This window comes from Meriones unguiculatus, chromosome 10 (genome assembly GCF_030254825.1).
Source record: "Meriones unguiculatus strain TT.TT164.6M chromosome 10, Bangor_MerUng_6.1, whole genome shotgun sequence".
Taxonomy (NCBI): domain Eukaryota; kingdom Metazoa; phylum Chordata; class Mammalia; order Rodentia; family Muridae; genus Meriones; species Meriones unguiculatus.
Window position 1 is genome coordinate 16,922,988 of NC_083358.1, and position 24,965 is coordinate 16,947,952.

The 24,965-nt window shown below is 48.0% G+C and overlaps 2 protein-coding genes across 3 annotated transcripts; both read right to left on the reverse strand.

The window, feature by feature from the left end:
• Nucleotides 1-865: 865 nt before the first annotated feature.
• On the reverse strand, nt 866-2,784 carry Exosc6 (exosome component 6). Its single transcript, XM_021632527.2, has one exon. It carries the CDS (start codon nt 2,094-2,096, stop codon nt 1,278-1,280), a length of 819 nt encoding a protein of 272 aa, XP_021488202.1. The 5' UTR covers nt 2,097-2,784; the 3' UTR covers nt 866-1,277.
• Nucleotides 2,785-2,940: 156 nt separating this feature from the next.
• Nucleotides 2,941-24,506, reverse strand: Aars1 (alanyl-tRNA synthetase 1). 2 transcript variants are annotated; one of them, XM_021632526.2, is made up of 21 exons: nt 24,387-24,506; nt 20,977-21,141; nt 18,143-18,331; nt 17,760-17,905; nt 17,197-17,388; nt 16,273-16,417; nt 15,813-15,958; nt 15,253-15,361; nt 14,806-14,956; nt 12,991-13,115; nt 12,407-12,551; nt 11,234-11,412; nt 10,288-10,401; nt 8,429-8,635; nt 7,812-7,996; nt 6,102-6,210; nt 5,381-5,494; nt 4,527-4,646; nt 4,326-4,412; nt 3,880-3,993; nt 2,941-3,465 (listed from the first exon to the last, which is right to left on the reverse strand). In XM_021632526.2, the coding sequence occupies exons 2-21, from the start codon at nt 21,118-21,120 to the stop codon at nt 3,280-3,282; spliced, it is 2,907 nt and encodes a 968-aa protein (XP_021488201.1). In that variant the 5' UTR covers nt 21,121-21,141; nt 24,387-24,506; the 3' UTR covers nt 2,941-3,279. The 2 variants fall into 2 exon arrangements, with proteins under 2 accessions (XP_021488201.1, XP_021488199.1); XM_021632524.2 differs by lacking the exon at nt 24,387-24,506 and adding an exon at nt 24,097-24,380.
• Between the last annotated feature and the right edge of the window lie 459 nt (nt 24,507-24,965).

A 24,965-nucleotide genomic window follows, 5' to 3' on the forward strand; every position in this document is an offset into this window, starting at 1 on the left:
GTAAAAAGGAAAAAAATGTGTATTTCTTCCTCCCAGTCAGGGTGTTCTTTACCTGGTCCTCATAAGCTGAGCAGACCCCTGGGATACCTAAATTTAATAATCTCATACAGCTTCCTCCAATTCAGCCCTACGTGAAGATAAGGACAAGTCCCAATACTCCCGGTTAGTCAAGCCAGCTCTGCCTTACGGAACAGCCAGGCTGTAAATGGTGCCATGGTACTTAGAGATGCTTTTACTCAGTCCATTGCTGCCCTGAGCCTTGTTCCCTGGAGCAAAGACTGGACAGGCGCCACCAGGTCATGAGGTCAGCATAGGCCTCCACTTTTTTTTCCCCCTGCAACAGGGTTTCTCTAAGTAGCTCTGGCTGCCCTGGAACTCAAGAGATTCACCTGCCTCTCCAACAACCGCAGGGCACTTCTGAAAAGCCATGGAAACCTCTGGTCATGCTACTCTACTGGCCAAAGAAGGATGGGACTGGCCGTCCTTCCAGAGCACAGTCCTTTCCAGTTACCCAACTCCTAGACACGGACCTGTCCTTTATAAAATTAAGGGGAGGCCAGGCTTCTGAAGCCATTTAACTCTCCCCAGTCTTTTTTTTTTTTCCCCGAGATGGGGTTTCTCTGTGTAGCCCTGGCTGTCCTTAATCTCTTCAGTCGTATGCCGTCTGCAGCTGCCCTACACACACAGTTATCTGGGCAGGTTCTCGTCCGAAGCACACTAACCCTTCTCACTTACAGTGAACTAACAGGAACATTTAAGGCAGTACTGACTCAAGCCTTTGAAAACAGACTTGACACACCCATGATCAGAACACCGTTTCTAACTCTAGCACCAAGAAAAACCACAACAGATGTATTTCCAGATATCATAAACATAAAAGGTTTTTATGTTTTACTCCGGGTAGTGAGAAGGCAAAGTCCCCTTGTCCATCCTCTCAGAAGAATCGGTTTACCGTATATTGGAGCTGACGGCTGGCTGGCCTGCACAGGGTCCATCCCTTACAGGACCATAGCCCCAGGTCTCATATACCAGGTAAATCCTGGTAAGTCCTTTTCAACTTGGGAGTAAGGCTGCTTTCAACGTTCTCCAACTGGATCGTGTCTGTAAAGGCCCTTTTACCGTTCCAACACAGCTGTCCAGTGCTCTGGTTCTGTGCACGCCCCTCCCCGACTCTCGTTTCTCGGCTCTCAGCTCAGCGAGGTCAGGCGACCATCAGCGCTGGTCCTTTTGGGAGAGAAGGATGACGGCAGTCCTCAGCATCCTTGTTGCTCAGGGTTTCAGGGCGGGGCGGCGGCACCCCTCCGGCGGGCAGCCCGCACCAAGCACTGCTGGAGCACCGGGTAGAGGCGCTGGCAGCCTTCCAGGCCCAGGCGCACCGCGTCGGTCCAACTCTCAGTCTGGCCGCCTTCTCCGCTGCCCAGTAACCCGGCCACCTGATTGAGAACCGGCATGAGCGCCACCGTGAGGCCGGCCGCAGAGTGCTCCTCCTCGAGCCGCGTGGGGTCCAGCAGCCAGGTAGGGGTGGGCCCCGGTGCGAGGCTCAGGCCGCAGCCCACTACCAAATCGTACATCTCCACTCCCGCGTCGGCCAAGGCGAGCGCGGCAGCCGTGAGCGCCGCGGCCAGCGCCGAGCCACCGTCCTCCAGCAGCAGCGCGGACACCTCGAGCTGAGCACGAGGGTAGCGCCCCAGGCGCACGGCGGGCTCCAGAGCCTCCTGCAGCGCCAGACCCAGCTCGCGGTCCTCGCCGCTGCCCTGGGGCGCGCGACGCCGGCGACCGGAGAAGGGTGCGCGGCGGAAGTCACAGAGTAGGCGGCCACGGAGGGCGGCCGGGGCTTCGCCGCCCGCCCCCGCAGGGCCGCCGCCGCGCTCGCCGCCCTCGGCCTGGCGCGGGCCCGACACGGCGCACAGCACCTTGGTACCTCCCGCCTCCAGGTAGGCCGAGCCCTTGGCCTGGCTCAGCAGCCCCGCGCGCGCGTACACCGGTCGTAGCCGCGTGGGGTCGCGGGCGGCGGGCGTCTCGTCCTCGTCGGCCGCGTACAGCTGCGGGGGCTGGGACTCCTCCGGCCCGCGGATGCGGCGGTGGTCTCCCGGCATGGCGTCTGCCGGCGCACGAGCCACTTCCGCCGGCTAGGCTGCCTTGCGCACCGGCTCTTCCGCCCGCTTGAGATGCGCGCCCGCGCGGAGCCTATCGGGACGTGGTATCCGCACTGCCACTTAGCGGCGTGGAGGAAGTACGGCAAGGGACAGCAGGACTTCCTCGCTGTTGTAGTCCTTAAATTTTGCATTCATACTCTTACTCAGCTTACTCAGGAAATTCTTTCTTCACTCCTGTACTCAAGCCCCCCAGCTCGCTTCAACACTTGTTTGATAAATGGATGGAATCTCTTCTGACACTGGAGATAAAATGTATGTATATGTGCATATATATTATACATATATAAATAAAATTATTTCTAAGTCTGAGAAATTGGCATAAGCAGGTAGTATATCTTCCTCCCCCACACTACTGCCTCCAGACCCTGCTATTTATAGACTATGACAAATTGCGTTTTAGGCTAGGCCAGGGTCTTGAACCTACTTTAAGTCAAGGAAGCAGGGATGGGGCAGTTACTCAGAGACACCTGCATGCTCATACCTCCTATATTAGCTGCCTGACTTAAGCAGCAGCTTCAAAGGGAGGCAGAGAAGGGACATGCACAGCATAAGACATTAGGAGGTTGTCCCAAGAGACTAACTACTAGAAGCAATTCAGTAGAAATCCCCCCGCCTCTCTCTCTATTGAATGCCTGTTTCGGCCCATCCATTCTGCCTCTGCTATCCCACGCTCCACTCCTATGGTCTGGGGTTGAACCAGCTGGGCCTGCGGCCTGTATTGTGCAGATCTGAGGGAGCCAGGGCCCACCTCAGGAGAAGGAGAATGCGTGCATGGATCATCAGGTATTGCACATGGTCCTTTTATTTTCTGCAGCAGAAAGGCTTCCTACCTGCAGGCCTAAAAGCTTCAGGTTGGCAGAGTGGCCTTATCTAGACATGGTTGTGATGTTAAATAGCATTCCTGGGTAGTGATTCTAGACAGATGGTGATGACATCTATGACTCAGAGCATTAATGGAAAGGAGCAATGAATCATGGGACAGTTCCAGGTATGTTCCAGTTACTGCTGGATCAGGACGGATAGGGCTGAAAGGTCCCTAGACTCAATGTCTTCGTGGCAGAGGAGCTTCTGGCCAGACTCCTGCACTCTGGAGAAATGCTTCCCAGCGCGGGCTTCCATCCCGTTAGTTCTTCACATCTCCCAGGCGGAGCTGTGCAAAGGAAGTAGCCAGCTGCAGTGCTTCCTGAAGGCAGCCCACATTCTTGCCAGTGGCCTGGGCAGACACATCCTTGCCACCACCTTTACCATCCATGAGGCCTGAAACCTGCTGTACCCACTCACTGGCTTTTAGGCCCCGGTTGGCTGCATTCTAGAAGACAGGAAGGGGAAGTGGTAGTCAGAATACAAGATGGGACTGAGGTGGGGTACCACAAGGAGGGGAGCCACCAGCACCCACTTGTGTTCAGGGTGATGCTACCAGAGGCCAAGACAAACTCTACCGCTGGTACAGGAGAGCAGCTATGGCCACTGTCAAGGTGAGGACAAAAAGCAAAGCAGGCATCAGCCAGTAGGTAATACATTCACCAACAAGAAAGCCTGAGGGGTAAAAGGCATTAAAGGAGGTGACAAGCGAACAGATCAGCAGTTTCTCATGAGGGCTGCACACACACAGTCTTGGCAAACACTGTGAAGAACCCCTCTTTGAGAAGCTACAGATGGCTCTTCCCACTAGCACAGAGGCTTGCAGGCTTTTAGTTAGAGTGAGGCTGAAGGAAGTTCTGACCTGGGGAACCTGACACAAGCATGTGATCTTGCCAGCCTCATTGTCCACTGTGAACAGCATGGCAGATGTCTGAGGAGAATGTGTCTTGAAAAGCTTCAAGGCTTCGTTCAGGGCCTGTGGGCAGAACCTTGTGTTAGGTCATAGCACTGGAACAGGGAACCCTATTTCCACAAGGAAGTCTGGGGAACTCAGCCCTTATTAGACCATCCATTTCCTTTTAGGAGCAGATGCTGGTCCCAGGAGCCCATGTGGAGACCAAAGGCAGGACGTTGCTCATACTCTGGCTAAGGTCTGCCTACTACCCCCAGGGAGCTCATTCTTCCTCAGGCTACCAGATCTCCCCATGGCTCAGCCTAACTTTAGTACTAAGCAGTGGCCTCAGGACCGCGGAGAGCTGACAAGGCTGGAAGGGAAGACACACACAGAAGTAGGGCAGCCCTGCTTGCCTTGGCCGAGGCGCCACTCTCCATCTCCAAGATGACCAGAGGCTGGTTGGGATTGCTGTCAATCAGCTGCTTTGTCTTCTCTAACACCTGTAAGAAGCCCAGGAGAGAGGCTTAGGCAAAGGGCAGAAACTCAACCCTGTCAGCCTCTGCCCAGGAAAACCTTTGGGCTCTCTTCCAGCTGCCAATACTGCAAAGACTCACTCTCTTCTGCACATCGGCTTTGCTGGCCCGGTCTAGGTCATCCATGACCTTCTTCAGGGATTTCAAAGTCTCTCGTTGTTCATCTTTCTGCCACTGGGGGATGACTGCAGTGGCCAGGGCCTGGAATCAGAACAGAAGACCATCTGGGTTTAGGATACTATGAGGAAGGGTGAAATTCAAGCCCACTCTACCCCACCCTTCTATCTTTCAACCAAAGTTTTCCATGGCCAGTGTCTGACAAAACAGAAAAACACAAAGATATCTGCTGGTTCTAAGACTAGAAGCTGTCACAGCAAGGCTGGAGAGAAAGTGATATTATAAAGATGGCTTAGCTCTCATGTTGAGACCTGGTCCTTAGCCAGCCTGTGGACACAGCCTGCAAAGACTTGCTGGAAATACCAGCCTTTTGGCTACACACAGTTCAAGGACAGCATGAGTTGCATAGTGATATCCCTTCTCAAACAAACAAAAACTCACCCCCCAGCATGTGGAAGGATGCTGAGGACAGATGACAGTTGCAATTCTGAGGGCAGCCTGGGCTATGTTGTGTGTTCCCAGGTTAGTCTGGGCTACAGAATAAGCCTTTGTCTCCAGAAAGCACAACAGAGCTGACCGTGGTGGTGCACATCTTTAATCCTAGCACAGGGAGCCAGGTGCAGGCGGAGCTCTCTGAGTTCAAGGCCAGCCTGGTCCACAGCCAAGGCTACAGGGAAACCCTGACTCTAAAAAAGCAAAGCAAAACAAACAAAAAGCACAACAAATAAAAGAACAAAAAAAATCCAAGCACAGGGAGGGTTGTATCCTCAGGCTTGAGAAAGAACAGATAGACTGAAGCAGAGAGAGGCCATCCCTACCTCACCAAGGTCGGCAATTTCCTTCTGTACATCCTTGTTGGGTGCAGTCTGGGCCTTCACTTTGGCTTCCATGGTAGAAAGAGATTTCTTCAAGCTTTCTGCCTTCCTAAGGGCCTAGGAGGAGGACAACCAGAGCAGTAAACACTGGAGTATTCTTTCCCTTAGTAAGCAAGGGTGCTGCCACATCCACCTAGCCAGCTGAGGCTACACCATGACACAGGCTCAGGGGTAACCACAGGCTCAGGGGTAACCAGGCCCTCATGAACTGGGAGCCTTCCTCCTGGTAAAACATTCCTCAGGAGTTCCCACTGCAGAATGACTGTCCTCGGTGCCATGCTCCTCACAGAAGGCCTGCCCCTGGGCTATCGGGAAGGAAGAGCATATGAAGAAGGGAACTCTGTCCTCCCACATAGCTGGAGGAAGGCTCAAGATTCTGTGTCTCTTGATGCTATCAGTTTTTAGAAATTTCCACTATTATTTGATGTGTGGGTGCACGGCACACATGTGGAAGTCAGAGAACAGCTTTACATGGAGTCAGCTCTCCTTAAAACTTTACGTGGTCATTGGCTTACGACCTCAGGCTGTCAGTCTTTGTGGAAAGTGCCTTTATGTACTGAGCCAACTAACTGGCCCCAAATGATAAATATGACAGCTAAAAGCATTGTGCAGTGACAGCTTTCCTTTGTCAGGCAGGGCCCACATGCCAGCATGACCTGCTCACCTTCTGGGCTTCAGCACCGGTGACAGCAACAATCCTCCGGATACCCTTGGCAATAGCTTCTTCGGTCACTATCACGAAAGCTCCTGCGTGACTAGAATTCTGTAGATGTCTGAAGGACAGAACATAAAAGGCTATCAAGAAGATGAATTAGATGCCTTGGCCCCATGAAGCAGTCCTTCACAGTAGGTTAACACCACCATCCCACCCCCACCCCCGCCACACACACACACACACACACACACACACACACACACACACACAGGGTTTCTCTGTACAGCACTGGCTGGCCAGGAGTTCACTCTGTAGATCAGGCTGGCCTCAAACTCAGAGATCCACCAGCCTCTGCCTCCAAAATGCTGGGAATAAAGGCATCTGGCACCACAACTCAGTGGCCTTTCACCCCTAAGGGATGTTATGAGCATAGTTCAAAGCAAAGGCATGAGAAGAAGGAGACGAGGAAGAAAGCTGGACTAGGCCCAGAAGCCATGGCTTCAGAATGTTGAGGCGCCAGGACACCATTTCTCCGAGCTTTGGCTCTTTCAAGTATGGGAAAGAGACCAGGCTGTTAATGAAAACCAAAGGTGATATCTTCAAAGGTGATAACGTCCCTAATAGCCAACTTAGTAACACTGATATTAGGCTGCATGTGACATTTTGATGGAACACGAGCTATATTTTAATATATGTAAAGGTGTTCCTTAGGTGAGCCTGCTGGAGGATTACTTTTTAAAATCTTAATACAGTCCCTTAAACAAAAGTTGCTCAGAGAACTGAAAGTGCATTAACTCTCAGCCGCATTCTGAGAGGATGGTACTAAGTCTTTGAGAGCCGTTCCCTAAGGTGTCAGTGAACATGTGTTTGGGGATAAGTGAGACTCACCTGAAGGCCTGATTCGGTCAGAAAGAGGCCTGGAACTGGATCCCTCAGGCCCCCTTGCCCTCTATACACTTTACGTGGTACCTGCTAGCCCGAGGCTTGCAGGAGGCTCTGGCTGGCTTACTTAGGCCCTTAAGAATACGCCTTCTACTAGGCTTCTTTTGGAAGCTGAGTTCTCAGAAGCAAGTGGTCCCATGCCAGCTGAGCCAGGTCTACCACATGGCCTGCTCAGGAGCTCTCTCAGACAGTGGATTCTGGCAAGTTTCCCTTCCCAGATGCTGCTCAGGCTGGCAAAGGGAATCATGTAGCACAGGACTAGAACGAGCTGGGGCCAGAGCAGAAACTCCGTGAACACTCTAACGGCAGGAACTCCATGAGCATGCCGACAACTTGCTGAATTCTGAATTCCCACCAGCTTCCTTTTGAGATGGACCCAGGGAACAAGAGCCAGCAACTTTAAATGCGCAGACAGTGTTCTTCATCTCTTCGAACTGGGAAGAACATTTCACTGGAAACCTAAGAAATGCTAATGTCAGACACTAAGGGGCCTGACTGGACCACCAGGCTGTTTAGATTCTTAGGAATCTTATTTGGCAAGTCCCTTTCTGAGGACTCCATTTCAACCTTAGAAAAATGAGAGACTGAGGCTCAGTGGAAGAGCACTGGCTTAGCATCTGCAAGTTCCTTAGCATCCCTGAGTTCCATCCAAAGCATGGCACATAATAAACAAAGAAACAAAGGGATGACATTTGGTCTAATCTAGCTTCTCATCCTCAAAGGGGGATGCCAAAAGCACGTGAGCCCATCTATTGCTGTCCCTACCAAGGTACTCACGTTCCTCCACAGAACTCAACAGAGGTGAGGGAGCCAGCAGGCCCAGAGGGGTCATCCAGCAGCTCTGACACTGGGACCCCAATGGAGACGACTCGCACAGGGTCAGGGTAGGTCTCATCAAACACAGCACGAAGGCCCTGGATGGCTTTTGCTGCTGCCAGGGGACAATCCTGGGTGTAGACAGGCTGTCATTAAAAGAAGAGGGGAAAAAAAAGCTGGAAGACTCTCTGGAGGTGAGAAGGCAATATGGGCCTGTATCCAGGCTCTAAGGTTATAACCACACCGTCTGGCACACCCCCCGAGCCTTCTGAAACAATACCCCATGTTAAAGCAAAGAGAGCCACACCGGAATTTCTAAGCTTTCTGTTAAACTGCGAGCCAATCATGAAGTGAAAACGCTGTTTAAGGAGGTGGGAGATCGAAGGCCTCCCTCCTGCCCTTAGACACCACCACTAAAAAGCAGTCTGAGAACCACCACTTTGAGCGTCTCTGTGAACAAGACAGGATGTGGTACAACCAAGTGGGAACAACTGGACTGCTGAGCATCCATGACAGAAAGGGACGGTGCGGAAAGAGTGAGCTTCACGTCCCAAGAGCTCAGATGTGGTAGAACCTACCTTAGCTGCCTCAATCATGGCATTGGCAATCTCTTCAGCCTTCTTGATTTGCTGGGTGGACATGGCTCCCTTGGCTGTGAAGTCAAACCGAAGGCGGTCTGGAGCAACCAGGGAGCCTTTCTGGTCAGCTTCCCCAAGCACCGAGCGCAAGGCGAAGTTCAGGATGTGAGTAGCTGTATGGTTGCTCATGACGGGTCTCCGCCGGGGCTGCAGAAGGCAGAGATAGCCGCTAGAGAGCTGTCCCCAAGGACTAGGAAGTTTTGTTGAATACAAGGCTGCTCAGGGTGAAAGCAGTTTTCTTATAGGTAAGAGTGAGCCTGTAACTAGGTTCTGGTCAAGAGGACGTGAGAAGTAAGTTAGTACCCTTTAAGGGGTATTCCCTCCCTCCTTCCTCTGTTTACAATAGAATAACAAACTAGGACTTACGGCCACGTCTGACTTGTCTGGTTTTGGTTTTTGAGACAGGGTCTCACTATGTAGCCTGGGCTGGCCTGGACCTCAAAGATCCACCTGCCTCTGCCTCTGCCTTCTGGGGTTAAAGGCCTTTTGTTGGTCTTGATAGGGTTTTATAAAGTTTTAATGGAACACAACTATAGTCGTCTGTAAACATGCAGATGTTTACAGTCAAACAGTAAACATGCAGTACCACACATTGTGATTGATACCGTGTGCCTGAAAAACCAAAAATATTTACTACCCGGCCCTTTCCAAAAGGAAGCCTGGCCTGGACAACTACCTTTTTGGTCTATGAAACCAAATCCTGAGCAAACCCTAGGGATGACCAACAGGCAAAGAGAAGCTGGCCCTATTACGTTTATATAATGTGAAACACACATTACCACCTGCTTTTAAGCGATTACTTTGGAGCTCTGTCACATGCAGAACCTAGTTCTTTTCTGTTTTTGAGACAGGGTCACACTGACCTCAAACTCTTGATCTTCCTGTTTAAGCCCAAGTACAATGTGTACCCACACACTGCCCGGATTCCTAGCCTTAATACAGACTCCTTGAAAAGCAATTCATGTGTTTCAAAGGCTAGGATCAAGATAAATTGTATAAACTCAGGAAATTTTCAAAGGATAAATAACACTTATGGAAAGATTAACTTGGGACCAAAATAGGCTTGAGTGTTAGCGTCATCCTTTACAATCTACAAAATGCACCAACATTTACTACTGTTCTTTGTTAACAGTTTCACTTAGGAGGGGCCAACAAAATATCTCAGTGGGCAAAGGCACTTGCCACCAAGCTTGACAATCTGAGTTCAATACCTAGGACCCACTTGGTAAGAACTGACTCAAGAGCTGGAGAAATGGCTCAGAGGTTAAGAGCACTGTCTGTTCCTCCAAAGGCCCCGAGTTCAATTCCTAGCAACCACATGGTGGTGCACAATCATCTGTAATGAGATCTGATGCAGGCAGAGTATGTATAAATAATAAATAAATAAATCTTAAAAAAAGAGAACTGACTCCTTGACCTCTACATGTGTGCTGTGGCAGGTGCACAGAACTAAAAAAAATATTAAAAATAGGCGGGTGTGGTGGTGCTTGACTTTAATCCCAGTACTTAAGAGTTGCTGATCTCTGTGAGTTCAAGGCCAGCCTGATTTATTTAGTGAGTTCCAGGACAGAAAAGGGTTCTGAAAGAAAGAAAGGAAGGAAGCAAGCCAAAAATAAATAAAAATATTAAAAATAGTTAAAAATGGGAAGCTGGACAGAGTAGGGCAGGACTATGATTCTAGCACTGAGAAGGCTAAGGCAGCAGGTAACGAAGGCCAGCTACAAAGTGTTCAAGAGACTGTCTCAAAACACCCAAGAAGATAAACAGACATCAAACGTGGACCAGCCCATTCGACTCACCTCGTCAATGAACAGCCGGACTTGGTCCCCCACTTTCAGGGTACCGTATACTGTTCCTATGTGCAGCACATACCCGCCTCGGACCTGAGCATTCTTCACTGTAAACTCAGTTTTCTGCAGTCAAGGACACCAACAAGTAAATAAAGTTTCCAAATAGATCAGCCCTCCCTTTCTGTACATACATACCCCTACCATCGGACGATACACATACTTTAATGTCCCGGGAGCCTGGGGTAAACCTGGTCTTACTCTTCCTGACATCTCACTCTAATGTCCAAAGCCCCACTCCCAGTTTTATTCAGTGCTGGGATTGAACCCAAGCCTTGTGCATGCTAAGCAAGCACTCTACCAACTGAGCTACTTCCTTAGCAAGGGACAACTTAAAATCCTATGAAATGGATCTTATCCCATTGGTAGGAATCAGCTGCTGAAGGAGACCAAGTGACCAACTCATCATGACCAAACAGTCAACAGTGGCCAAGCTATAGGCTGAGCTTTCTACAAGACTGTTTATCCTGTAAGAGTGGTCTTTGCCAGGCGTGGTGGTGCATACCTCTACTCCCAACACAAAGCTGAGGCAGGATTACTGGGAGTTCAAGACTGACCTGGGCTGTAAGTGTGAGACCCTGCCTCTAAAAGCCAACAAACAAAACCAACCAACAAGTGAAAATAGAGTTGCTTATCCTTATTCATAAGGAAGCAAGTGTTAGCACTTGCTTCCTGATTGCAAGGATTCCCCTCTAAGGGTACCTAAGAATTGAGACAGCAACAGGTATAAAAAGCAGCCCTCTTGGCTGCAGAAGAAACAAACAAACAAACAAATAAATAAATAAACAAAACCCAAACATCTCTCTAGTCAGCTCCTCAAGGGCTGGAGTGTAACGGAGCAAAAGAAGTCACCCATGCCTGGCCTCCCATAGCTAACAAGAAAGAAGTTTGGCCTTACATCCTCACTGCTGTCATCAACCTTCACCAAGTAGCCTTCATCGTAGATCTGTCCTCCTTGTTCAGCATAGAAACAGGTCTTGTCCAGCACCACTCCGCACTCCTGGCCGGTGACCACCTCTTCCACAAACATCTTTTCCCTACGCAGAGCAAGCACGGTAGCCACTGTGCAGTCAAACACTGCTCAACAGGGGCAGAGACAGGGGAAGACACATCAGTCACTCTGGTAACACATAGATTGCCCCAATGCTGACACTGAACAGACACCCTCACACAGCACTGCTCCACCGAGCTACCACCCCACAATTCACATACTCTTTTGTATTTTGAAAAGCAGCCCACTAGACTTTATAAAAGAACCAGCACACTGATCTTTCCCCCAAGGAATCAATTCTCACTAGAGTGACCAAGGGCTGCCGTTTCTAAAACTCAGGGATTCCCAGGGAACAGGCTTTCATTGTTAACATGTTTAAACAAAGTGGACAGTTGGCTGCCCTGTACCTTAGACAATGAACTTGGTACATCTGATTCTGTCTTATATAATTTAAATAGTCTGTAGCTCAAACTAACTCTCTTACTAATGCACACTCTTTAAGCTATTGGACTTGGGCTGAGCATGGTGGCACATGCCTTTAATTTAAGCACTTGGAAGGCTGAAACAGGTGGATTCCTTTGAGTTTAAGGCCAGCCTGGTCTAAACAGGATATTCTAGACTAGCCAGAGCTACCCTGTAAAGACCCTGTCTCAAAACAAACAAATAAACAGCCTCACTATATAGATTTTGGTTTAAAAAGATCTCTGCCAGGCCCATGTTTTGCATATTCATTTGTTTACTTAGAATTCTATTATGCTTGTGCAGAGTTCAACAGCTACTATGACCGGGACTATTTCAAGGCCAACTGCTTTTTTTCTGCATGGTGTTATAATTAAGGAAAATTGGTTCAAGAGTAACTGGAACTCCTTATGATTTAAAAAAAAAAAACAAAAAAACAAACCAACAACAACTTTCTGTAACTGTATTTCAAAACAGTTAAGGAAACCACCAGTTAAGGGTGCCTATGAGAACAAAGGTACTCAGCATGACCCATCTTTGAGCTCTTTGAGACTTATCTCTTTAAAACTCCCCAAATAAAGGGCAGACAGCATGGAATCTAAGTAGAGGGCAGCAGCATACCGTAGCTCCCACTGGAGTCTGAATGGTAGTTATACTTTGGAGAATCATCTGTGGCTTCCAGACCCTTTGCCCGGAGCTCTTCAATGGCATAAATGTCCAGCATGATGAGGTCTTCCCCACCTGCTCCCTTGCCCTGTGACTTCAGCTGTCAAAACAAAAGACAAAAGCCTTAGTTGCCTCTGCATGGGAGAAAAGAGAATGGAGACTTGCCAAACCACGGCTGAGGAAAAACTAAAAGAACAGTGTTCTTTAATCTTAGAACTCCTGGCAGTTGGGGCTAGCCCAGCCTTTGTTTTGGGGCTGACCTCTTGCATAACAGGACACTGGGTAACAGCTCTAGGCTCTACCAACAAGATGACAAGAACATGGGTCTCTAGTTGTGAACAGCAAATGTCCCTTTATACATTATTGTGAAATGTCTTTATACATTATTGCGAACTGTTGTCTTTTTTTTTTCTCTCCTGGTGTTGGTGGTAATAGAAATGGAGGTTATTCCTTAAGAAAGAAGAAGCAGTCCTGAGGGAGGAAGTGAGCTAGTGAGATGGAAAGACAGGTGCTCTGAAGTCATTCTTCACATTCTTTACCTGGGCCAGTTTCCTCTCTTCTTCAAAGCCATCCATATCTACCACCAGGCCCTTCTCTTCGGCAATCAGTCCCGTGAGATCCACTGGGAACCCGTAAGTGTCATAGAGGAGCCATGCAGTGTCTCCTACAGAGGACAAAGGAACTGTGTCAAAACAACATGGACAAACCCTGCCTTTCCCAGGCCGAGCCCTCCCAGGAAGCTTCAGGGAGTGACAAAAGTGAACTCAATTCAAGATTTCAATAAGGCAATTGAAATCTTTTAGGACTGAGCTATAAGAAAGATGAAGGGAGTCTATAGTCCCACTTGGGCAGGCAATCTCTGAGTTTGAGACCCAGGACAGCCAAGGCTACATAGAAAAACCTGTCTTAAAAAAAAAAAAAGATGAAGGGTCTCCTGATAAATGTTTGTTTGTTTCTTTTTTTTTTTCAAGATAGGGTTTCTCTGTGTACCCCGGGCTGTCCTGGAACTCTCTTTGTAGACCAGGCTGGCCTCAGAGATCTGCCTGCCTCTTTCTCCTGAAGTTTTGGGATTAAATGCATGTACCACCATGCCTGGCCTAAATTTCTGATTCTTGGTCTCACTATAATGAGTTCATGAATATTGCTCTTTAAACATTGCATTTCAATAGGAAGAAAAATAACCAGGACTGGAGAGCTGGCTTGGAGGTTAGGAGCACTTGTGGCTGTTGCAGAGGACCTGGGTTTGGTTTCCAGCACCCAGGTCAGGCTACTCAGATCCAACTATTAATTCTAGTCTTCTCAAGGGCCTAGCACCCTCTTCTCTCTTACATATACATACATACATACATACATACATACATATAATTAAAACTAAACAAAAAACTGTGGAAAAAAAAGCCTTTAAATTTTTCTCAGCTGATAAAAGATAAAAGCAAATTGCAAGATGATGTTATGTTTATGTGCAAAATATGTAGATATAAATGCCTATTTGCAATTTCATGCAAACAGAGAAAAATCCCGAAGAGTTGGTTACACACCAATATCTTTTGTTTTTCTTGTTGAGATAAGATTTTGCTATGTAGCCTTAAGACTGGCCTTGACCTTGTGATCTTCCTGCTGAAACTACAGTTCTGTAGCTGGTCTTTACTACATTGTGGGTTTTTCTTTTTCCCACCCTTTACCCCCTGGCTTCTCCCCTCACACTAGATAGGAAAGAAGAAAGGACAGACAGGAGAGAGGAATTAGGAAATTCCTAATTTTGTTCCTTTTGTTTCTTCTTTAACCACAGCTACTAGCAAACTACAAACAACCTCACTAAAGGACTAACAACCACCGATTCCACCTCTTGGGGCCCTCAATTTATGTATCCTCGGAAAAGTTCCCAGAATTCCAAACGTTATACAATCTATCCGGCAGTTGGCAAAACCATGCTTCTGCTAGAGCACGGGGCAAATCATAGCCAGCTGCTGTGGACAGTCCAAAGTCATATCCCTACAGCAGGGATTAAAACATAAACACATCCTTATATTACTGTGTTGTTGTTTTCTTTAAAGAAACCAAAATCCCAGAATTCTCAAAAATGTTACTACACAGTTGCCATCTTGCTGACTCCTGTTTTGTTTTACTGCTGAGAAATGTACTTGGAAAAGGCTTTCACTTTTCACAGCTGTACTCTTTGAATACTTTTCCCACAGTAAATTCTTTTATACTTCATTTTGCTCTCAGTCTTACTTTACACGAAAAAGCGGTTGGATTAAGGTCCTTTCAACCCTGGCACAGGTGAGAAACTATTCTTTCCCAGGGTTCCCCACCCTGGTGGGTGTGGACAAGGGAAGGCGAGAAGTGGGCCTCACCAGGAATGGTCTTGCAGTCTCCTAAGCTCTGGATTTTTCGGTCCAGGATACGCCGCCCTCTGCTGAGAGTCTTGAGAAACTGTACCTCTTCTTCATTAATGATGTCCTTCACCATGTCTGGGTCCTTCTTTAGCTCAGGAAATGCATCTCCCTGACAAAAGAGGTTCAGTGAGGCCAGAGCCCTTTTCTCGACACACTCCTTGCTTTTATGAGATGGGGATTCCCTATGCACTGTAGTCCTGGGCAGCCTACAACATGCAAAATGTACAACAGGCTGGCCTCAAACTCACCTGCCTCTGCCTCTCAGGTGCTGGAATTAAAAGTGTACACCGCCGTACCCACCCTCCATCACCTTTAAGTGTCCATTGGCAGTATGTTACCATCCACCCTCTCCCTCTCAGACTACGGCTTTAGCACAGAAGACGGCAGCAGGGACTTTCCACGTACCAGAGACTGCACAACGACATCAACCAGTGTGGCAAAGAAACCCCTGCTGGCATTCAGTTTCTCGTGGGAATAGCGAACAGCTCTGCGAAGAATCCGTCTCAGCACGTACCTGTGGGAGGCAGACCTCAGCATCTGCTGGGAAACACACCAGCGGAGGGGCCCGTGGTGGCTCCTTTAGAGCTCTACTCAAAGCGCGCAGGACCAGCCTCTTGCTCCACTCCAAGTTTGCAGAGATTTCGTTTGGCTACCCACAACAAAACCACTGACGTGGGAGATCCCAGGCCCAGCTTGTCAGGAATGCAGTTTCCAGGGCCGAGGCAATGTCCACCCCTACCTCACCAAGATCCTGCCTGATGGCTTCACTGCCAGCCTTACCTCAATACTTAGTAGAAACTATTAAACACAGTAGTCTTAAAACAAATGAAAACTCCCTTTAGCTCTTAAAAAGAGGGGAGGGAAGGGATCCTTCCACCAGCACAAAAGACAACAACAAAACAATAATAAAGTCTGACTTTAAGTTCCACAGTCAGAAAACCCTGCCCAGAGTGTGACCGACTCACCCCCGTCCTGTGTTGTCAGGCCGGCCGCCATCGGCCAGTGCCACAGTGATGGTACGAGCGTGGTCAGCCAGAACCCTGTAGGCCATGTCAATCCCATCCACATCCTCAGCACCAACCTTCCCGGTGTATGGCCGGGCGCCTGTACCCTACAGGTGAACAGCAGAAGAAGCCGATAAGACAGTCCTGCCCATGCCGCCTCACCCAAGCAGGCTCCTAGAGGATAAGGAGGTCTGGGAAAGGACGCCACATCCCACAACTCCAAGAAAGTGAGGGTGAAGAGAGCCGAAGAGCCTCAAGCTGGGGCCTACCCCTGCAAACGGCATAGCATGGCATATAACAGTAGTGACGTAGGCAGACGGCAACAAGTACTTTGGGGCTGTCAAAGCATATGGCCATTCACGCTAAAAGTCCATCTGGCAAACCCCCACAGCATCACCCATGCGCGCAGCAGGGTCAGTACCTTCTGAATGGCTTCGAAGTAAGGAAGGAAAAGGTCAGTGTCATAGTTGGACATCTTGTTCTGCAGCACAGACACTAGCCTCTCTAGGCCCATCCCTGTATCAATGCTTTTCTTGGGAAGAGGTTTCAGAACGCCATCAGCTTCCCTGTATGAGAAAAAGTTGTTGAAGCAGGGACGCAGGCTCTTAGGGTCCTGCCAGTTAAAAAGCACTTAGCAGCCTTTAAAAGTTGTTACAATTTGCCTTGTTTGTAAAGAGATGGGTGGATACATACCCAGCCCCTTTGCCTTGTTATTTTTTGGGAGTGGGGACGGTGTGGAGACAGGGTTTCTCTACACAGCCATGGCTGTCCTAGAATTCACTTTGTAGACCAGGCTAGCCTCAAATTCACAGAGCTCAGCCTGCTTTTGCTTCCTGAATGCTGGGATTAAAGGCATGCACCACTGTACCCAGAGCCTTATTCTTAAATACGAGGCAAATGGCTCAGGGAGGCAGTATATGAGATAAGATTAGGGTTTTTTTTGTTTTTTTTTTTTTAAAGATTTATTTATTATGTATACAGCATTCTGCCTGCATGTGTGCCTGTGCACCCAAGAGGGCACCAGATCTCCCTACAGATGGTTGTGAGCCCCCATGTGGTTGCTGGGAATTGAACTCAGGACCTTTGGGAGGGCAGCCAGTGCTCTTAACCTCTGAGCCATCCCTCCAGCCCAAGGTTAAGTTTTCTAAATAGGCGCATTCCTGTCCCGGGGATCAGAATGGGAACCTGACAATACAACTTAAAGAAGTGCTTCAAGGTGCCAGGGGCATCGGGAGCTGCTCACTGACTCCAAAAACAAAGATCCCCAGACAGCCTTCAGCCATGAGGACGGCTGTACAGCCGGCTTCAATTTCTCTGGTTAGAGAAGGAGCAGGGCCCACACTACCTGTTATACTGGATAAACACAAGGTTCCATATCTCTAGCACATTGGGGTCATCCTGGTTGACAAGGTGAGCGGCGTCCCTACCGCCAATCCTGTCATAGTGGATCTCGCTGCAGGGACCACACGGGCCCGTGTCACCCATCTCCCAGAAGTTGTCCTTCATGTTGCCAGGGAGGATTTTGGCATCATCCAGTCTGCAGAGAGAAAGGCAGAGAAATCCACTTGAAGCCATCAATAGGAATCCTTCCAGGACTTATAAGGCATGGGGATTACAGGTATGTCATCTGATCTGGTTTCATACTGAAATTTAGTAACTAACTGCCAAGAAGCTGGAGATACAATTGAGTGGCCAAGTGTATATTTGAACCCACTGTAAAGAGGGAGGGATTGGGGTGGGTGCCGTCCTGAGTTTAAGAATCTCTCTCAAGTGTGGCTTACATTCTTATCCCCACCTCTTTTATATTTTTTTTAAAGATTCAAGAATTTCTTTAAAGAAAAATTTAAAAATTCTATAAGAGCAGTATGAGCTTTCAATTACTGAATCACCACTCCAGACCCCTCTTACCCTAAATTCTGCCAGATCTGTCTACACTCCAGATCTGGCTCTAGGCCAGCTGCCTCATCGCCACCAAAGTAAGTAACGTAGAGTCTTTCAACTGGAATACCAAACTCTTGGGTGAGGAGTTCCAGGGCCATCTTACATGCCAATTCCTACAGAAAGAAAGATACAGAACACGGATGCAAAACTGCAATATCTTTATTATAAACCATAGAGATTCAACTTATATAGGAAACGGGAACAGGAACATCAAATGATACGTGGGAGTCTCAGAACTATCAAATGTCCTTCGTTCCCGAATCTTCTAAATGATATTTCATGTTTTAAAACAAAATTAAGGACTCATGTCCCTTTTGTGTTAAAGATAAAGAAATGGATGCTGCGCTTACCTTGAAATAGTCTCCAAAGGACCAGGAGCCCAGCATCTCGAAGAAGGTGTGGTGGTAGACGTCCTTGCCTACATCATCCAGGTCATTGTGCTTGCCCCCAGCTCGGATGCATTTCTGGGTGTTGGCAGCTCGGCTCAGCTTTGCCATGGGGTGAGACGGGTCAATTGTGTTTAGGAAGATGGGTTTGAACTACAAGAAGAGAGAAAGGAACAGTTGGACTTGTAGAGGGCCGCAGGTTAGGCCAAGTGTCCACAACCTGGCGGGAGGTGGGTCCACATCTTAGATCAGTGGTCCTCAACCTTCCAATGCGAGACCCTTTGCGAGACTTCCTCATGTTGTGGTGACCCCCAACCACAAAATTATGTTGTTGCTACTTCACAACTGTAATGTTGCTACTGTCAAGATTAGTGACGTAAACATCTGATATGGGTCACGACCCATAGGTGAGAACCACTATCTCAGGTCATCCTAGAAGAACCCTTGTAAGGGACAGATGTGTTCCCTTGGGAGTAAAGGTGACAAAGAAGGAAAACATTGAGACGGATTAGGGAGGTGCAGTCACCACTAGCTGCTGGACACACAGGTGTGGTGTGTGCCTGCTCTGGGGTTTACCCACTCACACTTTGCCTTACTGTTCTCACTAGGCCTGTACAAGTTAGTGTTTTTCAACTTGGAAACCAACAGCTCCTTGTGACTATGACAAATTAATTGATATTAAATAGGAGGGCCAGAGAGACGGCTCAGCACTTAAGAGATCGAGGCCCCAGGGTCACTTCTCAGCGCCCACTTGGTAGCTCACAATTGTCTGTGACTCCAATTCTAGGGAAGGCAACACACTCTTGTGGCCTCTGTGAGCATTGTGTGTAAATAAATATGTACAAGCAACATGCATACACATGAAATAAAAGTAAATCAATCCTTAAAAAAAAAAAAGACTTTTTTTGAGGGGCTGGATGAGATGGCTCAGGGTTAAAAGCACTTACTGCTCCTACAGAGGACCGAGATCAATCGCAGCACCCACACGATGGCTCACAACCACCTGAAACTCTGATACCTTCTTCTGACAGGCACACATGTGGCATGCAGACAAAACACTCATACATATAGAATAAAATAAACATTAAAAAAAAAAGGTTTAAAAAAATGTTTGCCAGGACCAGGTCTGGTGGTGCACGCCTTTAATTCTAGCACTCAGGAGGCAGAGGCAGGTGGATCTCTGAGTTCTAGGCCAGCCTGGTCTACAGAGTGAAATTCAGGACAGCCAGGACTATGTAGAGAGACTTTGTCTCAAAAAATAAACACAACTAAGCCAAATAAAACAAAAAAACAGTTGTAGTGGCATACACCTTTAATTCCAGCACTTGGGAGACCACAGCAGGCGGGTCTCAGTTCCAGGGGCGGACGCTCACAGATACACATAAGATGGCTGCCTGCGGGTACAGAGCTCCTGTTGGTCCTGCCTTAAGTCCCCAGTAAGAAAGGAAAAAAAAGAAAACATTATGTGCCCAAAGAGCCACAGAGGGCACAGGATCCCTGGAAAGGAAGTTACAGACAGTTGTGAGACACTGTGTGGGTGCTGGGAATTGAACCTAGGTCCTCTGGACAGGCAGACAGTGCTCCTGAGCGTTGAACCACCTTGCCAGCCCTTGAAACATTCCAATAAAGATAGCTTTTTCCTCAGAAGAAAGAGACAATGAAAAGAAGAATAAAATCTTAAAAGACTCTTTTGGGGGAGGGGTGATAGCTCACAGGGCTGCAGCCACGCACCTTTGTAAGTCTGCCCACTTTCGATTACTCAGAGAAGTATGGATTTCCTCTTCTCTTTCTGTCTCTGCTCTGGCATGCTCGCTGCGATTCTTTGGACTTCCTGATCTTTCTCTACAGCTCCTCTCCTTGCCATATACCTGACTGCCACAAGGCTGACTGACTGCCAGGACAGCTTAACACAGACAACATGGTTCTTTATGTCCCCTTCTCTTGCCCATTTGCCTCTGGGCAACTGCAGTAGATTTACAACTTGCCTCTCCTGGGGTTCTCTTTAAAATGCTAAAAACAAACAAATGAAACCACACACACAACACACACACAAATTGTCCTTGAGCTAAAAAAAAAAAAAAAAAATGTATATATATATATACATATATATACACACACACACACATTTTTGAGACTGGGTTCTACAATATAGCTTAATTCTTTTAAATTTTTTCTTTCCTTCCTTCCTTTGTAGCCTTGGCTGTCCTGGAACTCACTATGGCCTTGAGCAGAGAACCACCTGCTACTCCGCTTCTCAATTGCTTAGGATTAAAGCTTGCACAACCACATCTGGACTATTACCCGGACTATCGAATCCTTGATCTCAAATGCTATAAAATTTTTTCTTTCTTTCTTTTTTTTTTTTTTTTTTTGTGTGAGGGTTCGTGAGAGGGTTTCTCTGTGTAATAGCTGTCTGTCCTGGAATTCACTCTGTAGATTAGGCAGGCCTAAAACTCAGAGATCCACCTATCTCTGCCTCCCGAGTGCTGAGATTAAAGGCATGTGCCCAGCGATATGAGTTTCTTTCTTTCTTTTTTTTTTTTTTTTTCAAAACTCATTTAAAAATGACCTTGGTCAAATGTGGGAGTCATCTTCCCAACTCGTCTCTCACTCCTATCCATAACCCACAGGCAGCACTGTTATTCTTCATTCCAGAAACTGATGTTCTCTACAGGAAGTCACAGAAGTCTGCCCGGTAAGTGACAGAACCCGTGCGCCCCTTAACCCAGGAGCTGTTCTTCACTTGCTGCTCTGCTGCCAGAGTCAGTCAGCTGAGTAGAAAGACAGAAGGTCTTTACCTGGTTCATGCCTGCGTTGGCAAAGAGCAGAGTAGGGTCATCCAAAGGGATGGTGGCAGAAGAGTGGACGTAGGTGTGCTCATTCCGTTTGAAGAAATTTATAAAGCGCTCTCGGATTTCTCCTGCAGTTAGAGTGGAGTCCATCTTGAAAGTCACCTCAGGGAGCTAACCAAAAGAAGGAATGATGGGAAATAAGGGGAAATAAAACTAAAAGTGGGCATTACACAAGACCAGGCTTCTTAAGCCAAGTCAAAGAATGACACGGGTTAGCTTTTTTGATCCTAAAACCTGTGTGTTGCAATGTCCTGGTTCCGGTTCTGCTGCACCAGCAGAGTGAGCCCAGTCACTCTTGCCCCTGCCAGCCTCAAGCGCAGGTCTCTTCTTCATGTTTTCATTCATTAAACAAATACACACTGAGCACTGACTGCCAGGAATCAGAAGAGAAGAAATGACCACATGGTCTTTACAATTCCATTAAAGAAGGGGGAAAGGCTCAGGAGACCTGGTTCTAATCTGAGTCCTTGAGGGGATCACCTCAACAAAAAGAGGGGTCTGTATCTAAGGCCTCCAAAGATCTTTCAAGTTCTTTGTTAACGAACATGTTGAGAGTTACACACAGTTCCATATGCCCAAAGCCAGAGCTGCTAGGTTTGGGCTGACACTTGAGGCAGTGGCGGCGAGCACAGGGGTACACCTATCTGTGCCACAGGCCACCCTAAGGTATCAAGAATGTACCAACCTCTACTCAGCCTAAAATCTGCAGAACCCTAGCTGGGAAAGGGCTGTGTTCTCACCATGAGGTTACGAAGAAGAGCCGGGGTATAGCTCAGTCGTAGGACATGTATTATTTCAAAGGGGGTATGCTACAGGAAAAAAAGCTGACTAAATGAGCCCAGGGACTCAAAAAAGGAAAACCGAAAAAAGAAAAAAAAGGCACCTTTATAGCCTCACATCTTTTTTATATGTATAACGTCCCTGAAAGGCAGACTGTGTGAGGCTGACAGGCTGTGGTGAGCATACCAATCGCTCTCTAGTGTTGCAGTGCCATGCTGCACTGGGTGCACAGAAAAACGAGAATTATCTCATTCACGATCGTCTCTAACAGTCTCTAGAATTCTAGACCCAGCTCTAACAGTAACTGCATCGCTGCAGCCTGAGTTTCGTCCCTGTATGGTACAGGATCTTATGTGAGGGTCCAAAAAGGCATGAAGTGGATACTACTTTACATGAATTAGCACAGAGGTTTTTAAAGATACCCACAAAACACAACACATCCTGATTCAGGGCCAACCAACCCCAACTGATTTACTTACAACTCAACACATCACTCAGACAAGAAGAGGCAAACAGATAGTAAAATAGGCTGAAAGGAGAAGAAAAAACAGAATAGCATTTCCAAAGGCTCTTGCTGTTCACGAAAAGGGGTCAAGGTAAGGTTTTCGGAAGTCTTGTCACGCCACATTCTTTTTTCACCCCTCCTCTGCGTGCCTCATTAGCTAAACAATGGCCGCAAAAATGAATTTACCTTTATAACAAGTCACAGTTGCTAAAGAAAACTGCTTCTCTAAAAAGGAAACCTGAGGTGAAGTTACATTCCAAAGGACACTTGAATTTCCCATCTCTGTTTACTCATTTAACATAATGGACTTGTATTGTGTGCTGAGAACCAAGACGGTCAGTGCCCTCCATAGGAAGACCATTCCATACGGGGAAAAAAACAGCATTGTGTACCAGGATCTAATATGTTGGCTATTAGCCCTGTAGAGACTGAAGACTGTTCAGGAGGCTGAGGAATGAAAACTGAGAGTTCCAGATCCCAGACCCTGACCTAAGTAAGTAAACAATGTTTCCAACGTTACAACTTGCTCTTCACTCCACACACCTAAGAGACCTGCAGCACAGAGGCAGGACCTCAAACGGTACGTCCCAGCAGGCGCTATGAAGGCCTTCTGTAACTTTATTTTTGTTTTTATTGGCAAGCCTGGGGCCAAACCCAAGGACCTGAAGTCTTGGTGACCTTACATTCCAAGCTGATTTCACATGCTTCCATTGACAAGGTAGGCATTCTGCCTGACCACTCCCCTTTTCCCAAAGACTCGGTTCTGCAAAGAAACCTACGGAAGCAAACCTTTCCTTCCTTCACCAGGTTCCCCATCTCTTGTCTCCTACACTCAAATCATCATTTCCACATGACTATTTCATGCTCAACTCCCAAGCACAATATAAGTTAACTCTCAGTAACTCAGGAATCATGACTGGTTTCAGCTCAGCACTACAGTCGTCCGTATCTAGAACAACGGTCGTTAGACACATGCTCATGATTAACGTGCTCATCTTTAAATAGCACGCTCTGCATTAGCTTACCTCAAAGCACACCAGGAAAGGCAGACCGTTTAAAAAAAATTGCCAACTATGCTTACTGGGGTGAACCTGAGGGTATCAATTATTCCGTTATTATTTGTTTTTAAGAATCGAGTCGGTCTGGGAGTGGTGGCCCACGACTTTGGTCCCAGGACTCAAGAGGGTCTCTTTGAGTCGAGGCCTGCCTCGTCTACATAGTGAGTTCCAGGACAGCCAGAACTACATAGTGAGACCCTGTCACAAAACAAGAATCGAGTCAGGAGTGGTGATTCACGCCTGAAATTCCGGCACTAGAAATGCTGGTGCAGAACTGCCTCGAGTTCAAGGCTAGCCCGGCTACAGAGTTGAGTGCAGGCCAGCGTTGGACTGCAATAAGTGCTTTAACGGTGCTCAAGAGCTTCAGCACTGACCAATACCTCCAATTCTCTCTTTTTGAGACATGGTTTGGGTGAATTGTCCAGGGAGACCTTGAATTTTTTCAGTCTTGTCCCAGCCTCTAGAGTAGGTGGGGTTACAGTCCTGTGCCACTAGGCATAGGTTTATATTTGCCTTTTTGGTCCCAATTTCTTGAATTTGAAGAAGAAATGAGCTAACAAGTTAAAGGACATTATTGTCCATTTTCTTTAGGAAAATTGTTAGAGTTAGAAACTAAAATATGAGCGAAACGGTCTCTCAGAGGGACTCCATCCATCTGGGTCTCTCTGGTCTTCAGGCCTGCTCCCCCAGTGCCCTAAGGGATTAAAATTAGAGGAGACAAACCCTTAGCTCTAGGTGGTAAGTGGACAGCAGCCGCGATCTTCCTGTGTCTTGGTCGTCCCCAAGTCCACCCGGGGTCGCAGGCGCAAAAGCTACTCCCGAGCTCGTGCTCCAGCGGAGCCCGGGTTCCGATCCCAGGGCAGGGGCGGGACCGCCCGGGGGCCTGCAGCAGCTGCCCTCCCCCTCCAAGCGCCGGCTCTCCTCCTACAGCTCTCACGGGCTTCTCTGCTTTTCCCCCGGGTCCGGGGCCCCAAGTCCAAGCCCGGAGCCCACAGCTAGGCGCCCCGAGTTACCTGCTCCCTCAGACGCGCAGGCACAGAGCTGTGCCCACCCGCCACAACCGGCGCCGGAGCCGTACCCCACCGCCCAATCAGAGCGCTCTGATGAAAGGCGCCCCGGTGCGCCTTGTGATCCGCAGATATTATTGGTCCACTCACTTGCTAATCATGCGCAAATGAGCCAACAAGCCGGTTTTCTGAGAAGGCTTCTGGGTTCGGCTGATGCAATGACCAAGAAAGCTGAGACACGGCGTGTCACGTGACAGGGTTGGCTCTTTGGTTGCGGGAGGCCGACATTTTGGTTTCCACTGGCAAAGCCTTGTTAATAGTTGACAGTTAACCATGGGGATGAAAACGTGAATTGGGTGGCGATCTCAGATTTGATACACATACTTCAAAGGTTCTCTGTTTGGCCTTTTGAAATACGGATGGAGCAGGGTGGTCTCAAAATCAGGGGATTTTCCTTCCTCTACGCCTGACTAGTGCTAGGATTACATGTGTGCGCCAATCAAATGTTCTTATTACCTTCGACAGACTTGCATTCCTTGCTTAACGGTACTTGGTGTTAGCGTTTAGGCAGCCTGCTTCTGGGTT

Coding starts and splice junctions, on each gene's coding strand:
- Aars1 (XM_021632526.2), bottom strand. CDS start 21,120: ATGGACTCCACTCTAACTGCAGGAGAAATCCGAGAGCGCTTTATAAAT. Junction 17,389..17,759: donor CAGATCTGGCAGAATTTAGG/GTAAGAGGGGTC, acceptor TTCTCTCTGCAG/ACTGGATGATGCCAAAATCC. Junction 10,402..11,233: donor TTGATGACAGCAGTGAGGAT/GTAAGGCCAAAC, acceptor CCTTGACTGCAG/AAAACTGAGTTTACAGTGAA.
- Exosc6 (XM_021632527.2), bottom strand. CDS start 2,096: ATGCCGGGAGACCACCGCCGCATCCGCGGGCCGGAGGAGTCCCAGCCC.